This window comes from Musa acuminata, chromosome BXJ1-5 (assembly GCF_036884655.1).
Source record: "Musa acuminata AAA Group cultivar baxijiao chromosome BXJ1-5, Cavendish_Baxijiao_AAA, whole genome shotgun sequence".
Lineage (NCBI taxonomy): Eukaryota > Viridiplantae > Streptophyta > Magnoliopsida > Zingiberales > Musaceae > Musa > Musa acuminata.
Genome location: NC_088331.1, coordinates 44,769,903 through 44,776,155, shown reverse-complemented (window position 1 = coordinate 44,776,155; position 6,253 = coordinate 44,769,903). Strand labels below are relative to the sequence as shown.

The 6,253-nt window shown below is 35.7% G+C and overlaps 1 protein-coding gene across 1 annotated transcript; it reads left to right on the top strand.

Moving 5' to 3' along the window:
- The first annotated feature begins 1,683 nt into the window (after positions 1–1,683).
- LOC135674504 (proteasome subunit beta type-6) lies at positions 1,684–6,250 on the top strand. The gene is made up of 8 exons (XM_065184424.1): positions 1,684–1,843; positions 1,949–2,025; positions 2,859–2,914; positions 3,163–3,235; positions 3,713–3,824; positions 4,796–4,869; positions 5,601–5,675; positions 5,923–6,250. The coding sequence occupies exons 1-8, from the start codon at positions 1,741–1,743 to the stop codon at positions 6,052–6,054; spliced, it is 702 nt and encodes a 233-aa protein (XP_065040496.1). The 5' UTR covers positions 1,684–1,740; the 3' UTR covers positions 6,055–6,250.
- The last annotated feature ends 3 nt before the right edge of the window (positions 6,251–6,253 follow it).

Below are 6,253 nucleotides of genomic sequence, written 5' to 3'. Positions count from 1 at the left end.
ATTACCACTACGAGGATGTTGACATCGACTACGATAAGGCTAAGGCTCTACAAGGCACCATTGGGCTTAGGACAATGCATATTGATCATTTATGGGTTCATAAGGTTTCGTCAATAAACAAGGTTGATCATCGTTCTGAGGACATTAGTGATGACGATAAGAGGGGACATTAGCGACGGTGAGGCTAGGGCTTTGTAATGTATCATTGAGATTAGGGATATATATAATGATTAGTGAGGCTCCATAAAACTTCATATTGACAAACGAGGTTTATCACCACTATAAGAACGATGATGTTGGTGACGACGAGGCTAGGGCTCTACAATACACCGTTATGGGTAGAGTGACACATGCCGATCATTAAGGCTTTGTAATGCTTCATCTACGAACGAAGCTAATAATCGCTACAGGAAAGAGGACATTAGTGACAACGACGAGCGAAAAGTTTCCTATTTCATTCCTCGATCAATTGGGTAGTACATGATAATTTAGAAGAAATCAAGAGATAATCTAGAGTTCAATTGAATCAAATTAGGTAGCTAAGATTCAGTTGAATCCATCTAGTTTGATTCAGAAAACTATTTTAGCTCTAAAAAATCGAGTTAAAGGATAATCGTTATCATTTTATTATTTCAATTAGAGTTTAATCAAAGTTTAGAAAATGGATGCTCTCGGTAAAAATCAATTATCATAATACTAGAGAGTATTTTCTAGTAAAATGCCCTTTATTTTTTTTTTAAATTGAGTAGATTAATAAGAAAAATATGAGAACTTACTCGTCCTAAGTGGAGATTCTCTATCTCCACTCGTGTCTCGTTTAAATAGAAGTGAGATGAAAATAAAGGACGAGGGATGAGACGTGAACGGGAACGAGAGAAGCACTACTTATCTTCTCATTAACATCCCTATTGATAGTCAATTATCTGTCTTTTTTCTTTTTAATGAATTGGTCTGTAGGATGAACATTTGGTTTTGTACAATTTGATAAAAATATTAAATATAGTACTTTTATGCTGTGTTAAAGTATTTATAAGAAAAACATTATAATACAATGCAAAAATAGAAACACATTATTTTTGTACTATATCACATTATTTCCTAGTATTATTGAAAAAAATGTGACTATACTAATTCACTCATTCATAAAAAGAAAAAAAACAAAAAAGATAAATGAGAAGTACCGTTAAAAAATTGGGAAGCTCTTCTGTGATAATCACAAAAAGAAAAAAAAAATTATTATCATCATAATTAATCAAAATAAAATAGTAGAAGTGACCTATTTTGTAATAACTCCATCATGCCATAAAAAAGACAAAAAAAGAAAATCATATTTTATGCATTGTGCTTTATATAAAGAGCATGATGTTGCTTGTCACTAAAACAAAGTATTATTCCTTAATAGTAAACCTTTATCAAATCAAAAATACAATGCATAAGGCTTGCTCGACATTAACTCAAATTTCATATCATCTGATCTGCTTAGATAAGATTGATTTAGCGCGGAGTCAACCGAAGACTATTTGATTGGGTTCGGGTCGAACCGGTTTTCCATACCCGCATCCGACTAATCGGGCTTGCGGGTCTGCTCGGCATGAGCGGAGCGGGCCTGGGCTTCTCACGCACGTGATCAGCACGTGGTCCTGGACACGCCTCTTTGCTTGCGAAAGGGGTTTCATTCCTCGTATATTACCTTCCCTCCTCGGCTCGGTCTCGATCCAAAAGCTTTTCTTCCTAGCCGCGATGGATCTCGACCTTAGCGCGCCCCACTCGTTGGGAACCACCATCATCGGAGTGACCTACGACGGCGGTGTCGTCCTCGGAGCCGATTCGAGGACGAGCACAGGTCCGATCGAACCCCGGAAAAAGCTCGGAGAGATCTTTGTTTTCTAAATCATGTTCGTTTTCCCTTGTGGGGTTTTGGCTGATGAGTTTGGATCTCTCGTTACAGGAATGTATGTCGCTAATCGGGCGTCGGATAAGATCACACAGTTGACGGACAATGTCTACATATGCCGCTCTGGATCGGTAACGATCTCTTTCGATGCTCGTTCGTGTGCTATGTTGATATGTTTCTTAAGAGCATGAGGTGTTGAACATCCTAGTTCATACAAGTGTGTGTTTGAAAAATACAGAAGATATAAGGAATCCTTTCTCCATTTCTGGCTATGTTCTTTCAACTTATAGTTGGTGTGCTCTGGCAATTTGTTTTGACTTGTTTTGTTGAATTAAATGATTCAAATTATCTTTAAACCATTTTAAAACAATCAAAGACTAGATTAGTAGATCACGACCAGGAATGGTCGGACTTAATGTATAAGGGGTTTGCATCAGATGTATCCCCTGCTTTCTGGCTCTCGGAAATGCTATCATTCTATTGTCCCATTTGGTCGGCTTTTCTTCTGCTTCCAAGATAACTTTCTGTTCATCTAAGAGTAGCCAACTATAAGAAATAAACCCCAGTTTAAAATTGAAGATCCATGATTTATACCCCCGTTTACTTGTTTGTCAAAATATAGACTTGAAACTAAGTATTTATTTAGAAAAAGGAAAGCATAACTGTTTGATTAAAGAAAAACTAAACAGAAAACTTGATTAGAGTCATCCTAGACTGGAACTGAGGAAACCTTAAGGCTACTCTAACCCTAAGCTACATGAGAGTTTCTGTTGTTCTGTTATAATTACAGTAGATGTTTTTGTTACATTCACTACTTTTGATTTGGTGTTTACTGTTTTCCCCTTATTTTAGCGTTGGTAACTATTGATCAATTAGTTTCTCAATTAAATACTTAATTTTGTTTTCATTTCTCAACTTTTATAGTGAGTTAAGCATGCTTCTATAATCTATGGTTTCCTTGCAGGCAGCTGATTCCCAGGTTATCTCTGACTATGTCAGATACTTTCTTCATCAACACACGTGAGTTTATTTACTCTTTTTCTTCTTTCTCTCTCTGGATTAGAAAATATAAAACTCTATTTGGAAGTCTATGAGATGGTTCCTTAATTGAACTGTGACTTTAATCTGTATTAATTCTGTGTATTTGTTAACGGGTACCATGGAAGTGCCAATAGAAAAACTTAAAATCATATAAAATTTAGCTGATTATTTCAGAGTCATTCTTATGCTGCTGACCTTCACTTACCGGTCTCTCATACGTGTCGCAGAATTCAGCTTGGACAGCCTTCAACGGTCAAGGTGGCAGCTAATTTAGTTAGATTGCTGTCATACCAAAACAAGGTATCAACATAACTGTTCTGTGGCAAAACAATTTTCAGAGTTAAGACTACTCTGAATATAGAGAAATTGTAGGATTATTGGATGTGAGTAGTCTTTTGTCATAAGCCATGGCATAAATCAATAGATTTATCACTCAAGTCAAATACTTGAGTTCATTTTCTTGTTTGTGACTGTTACTAACTGGAAAACCAACAAAATCAAATCAGATTGTGTCTTTTTCCTTGCAATTTTGAACCACTCCATATGTTTCTCTCAATTTATGATACTGAATTTTGGGATCTAGACTAATTCTTGCTTTAATTCATGTCACATCTAATCATCCAAAAATATTTGAATAAGAAGTTGAACTGATTCTTTTGTAAGAAGTGGCATTTATTTTCTTTTATTGTTATTATTATTTTTCTTCAACATTTTGCTATTTTTGCTTGTTTAGAATTAGTGTATACATATGATCGTTTGTGTCATTGGCATCTCCAGAACATGCTACAAATGGGCATCATTGTTGGTGGATGGGACAAATACGAAGGAGGTCAAATATATTCCGTGCCACTTGGAGGGACAATACTGAAGCAACCTTTTGCTATCGGAGGTGTGTTGTGTGCTTCAGCTTAGTGTTCTACATGGTTTGACATGAATGTTTATTCTGTTTATTTACTTGCATAGATCACATATAATAATGCATGCTGCAAACCAGGGCTTGGTTTGGAAAATCCATAAGCATTTGTAGCTTAATAAGCAGAAGTGTGTTTAATTTTTCTTTCAGAAATACTGAAATTGGTCCCTTATATATGCTCATTAGGAAATAGAAAGGATTGTTTCTCTTTGTAAAATAATTACCTTTTCAACATTTTCAGCCAAAACTCAGGCACATTTAACCTTCTGCAAGGTAAGGTCAAACTTTCTCCACTATTTTCTATGTTAACTTGACCAACCTATACTGTAGAAAATGTTAAATAATTGTTTCATCTTTCATCTTGTGTAATTTGGCACAAAGAACTAATTGCATGATAGTTAGGAATTTTAGAATTTTCAATGAGACAAGGGCACTTTGCAAATTGACCTTCAATATGAGAGCATGTTTTTTCCACGTTTGGCAGTGGTGACCTTGGATTTCATAACCTTCCATCACTAACATCCTTCTCCAGCAATATTAGAAGAAAATTATCTGGAAATCTAGTCCTATGTTTACTAAATATATATTTCTATATAAACAGATGTAGTGGTGACTGAGACTTTTGATTTAGGTGTATTGCTGAAGAATTTATGATTAGTACAATGATTGCAGCAAAGCAATGGGATGAGAAATCCATGTTTGGTAGGAATTGGCAATCTATAATTGTCATTTGTGTTGAGAATCTGTCTTTTCTCATTTTAGAGAAGTAAATGATATGAACTAACATCAGTATTATGAAATAGAATGTCAAAGCACATTATTTCATAAAGTTTTCTCGTGCTTTTTGAGTGGTTTTAGTCTTTAGATATTGCATAATGATGCTTTGTTCTTGTTTGAGATGATTAGCATATTATGACTCTTTGGAAATAACTATCTTCCATCCACAGGATCTGGTTCGAGCTACCTTTATGGTTTCTTTGATCAAGCATGGAAGGAAGGGATGAGCAAAGATGAAGCTGAGGTATGCAATGTGAAGATATTAGCTTTTGACCGATTCTTTTTTGGTCAAACTGTTTTGGATAAGGATGTAATTACTAGAAATTTTAGAGGTTAATGACAAGTCCATAACACACTCTTTAAGTGAAAAATATTACACAATCCTTTTGTTTTTTATCTTTCACTCTACCATATTCTTTGAGACACTTTGCTATTGTTCTCCCATTTCTCTCTTGAGGCGAGTTCTAAAGCAAAATCTCTGTTGTATGCAGTGAGTCAGATCATTTATTTATTATGTTTTAGAGTGTTTGGCTCTGCTATGAAATGGAACATTGAAAGAGTAAGATTATTAACTAACTAGCTTAAAGGTCTTAACTCTACCTAAACTAGACCTTGCTCTTCTTTTTGTTTAGAATGAAATGAACTACTAAGTGATGCTGATTTAAGCTTATAGTTTTCTCACTTTTAAGTAATTTACTAGTTATCAGACAAGCAAACGAAATCTGTGATTGCAACTTTTGCTGGCATCCTTGCTTCGGTTGCTGTTTGAACTTTGAACAGGTGTTCATTGTTTTTATTTTTCCCGTTCTTTTTTGCGAATTCTATGCTGATTTTCTTATAATGTAAATCACTAAAGTCTAAATATTTATTCTTTTGCTTGTCAGTTGTACTGTAGTATTATTTTTGGTTGTTGTAACTATCATGAGTAGGAAATTACCTGAGACATCGTGCTTCTATCTCCCTTCAAAAATGCAGAAATTAGTGGTGAAGGCAGTCTCTCTTGCTATTGCACGTGATGGGGCGAGCGGAGGTGTCGTCCGTACTGTTACTGTAAGTATCTTGGCTTAGAACACGGTATAAACGTATAATCTACACAACATGAATCACTGATAATGATTTTGCCATCGTATTGATCAACTGTCCTGCTAGTACCTGACGTATGTAATTGATCATTCCACTTTCCTGGTGGAAAATGTCAATTCCGGAAATGTATTAAGGAAATCGACTGACTAATAGTTTAATATCAGCCTCCACGTAGGTTATATTTCTGATAGTTATTTTTCTGATGGGCTGGCAGATCAATGCTGATGGTGTCACGAAGAACTTCTACTCCGGCGACTCCCTTCCTCTATGGCATGAAGAGCTGGAGCCACACAACTCGCTGCTGGATATCCTCTCGTCCAGCAGTCCCGAGCCTATGAGCACATGATGTCCTGGTCTCTGTGCGACTCTCATTCCCTGCTTTAATGCTGTGTAGATGCCATGGAAGCCATTGTGCCTCTGCAAATTGGTTCTAAAAATTTATATTGGCCTGGAGCTGCCACTGTTTTATTTTATGACCTTAGCAGAGCTTTGAGATACAGCAGTGATCAAACTTTACTAGTATAAGAATGTTGTTTTCTTTGCTT

Coding starts and splice junctions, on each gene's coding strand:
- LOC135674504 (XM_065184424.1), top strand. CDS start 1,741: ATGGATCTCGACCTTAGCGCGCCCCACTCGTTGGGAACCACCATCATC. Junction 2,915..3,162: donor TACTTTCTTCATCAACACAC/GTGAGTTTATTT, acceptor TACGTGTCGCAG/AATTCAGCTTGGACAGCCTT. Junction 3,825..4,795: donor GCAACCTTTTGCTATCGGAG/GTGTGTTGTGTG, acceptor TTCCATCCACAG/GATCTGGTTCGAGCTACCTT.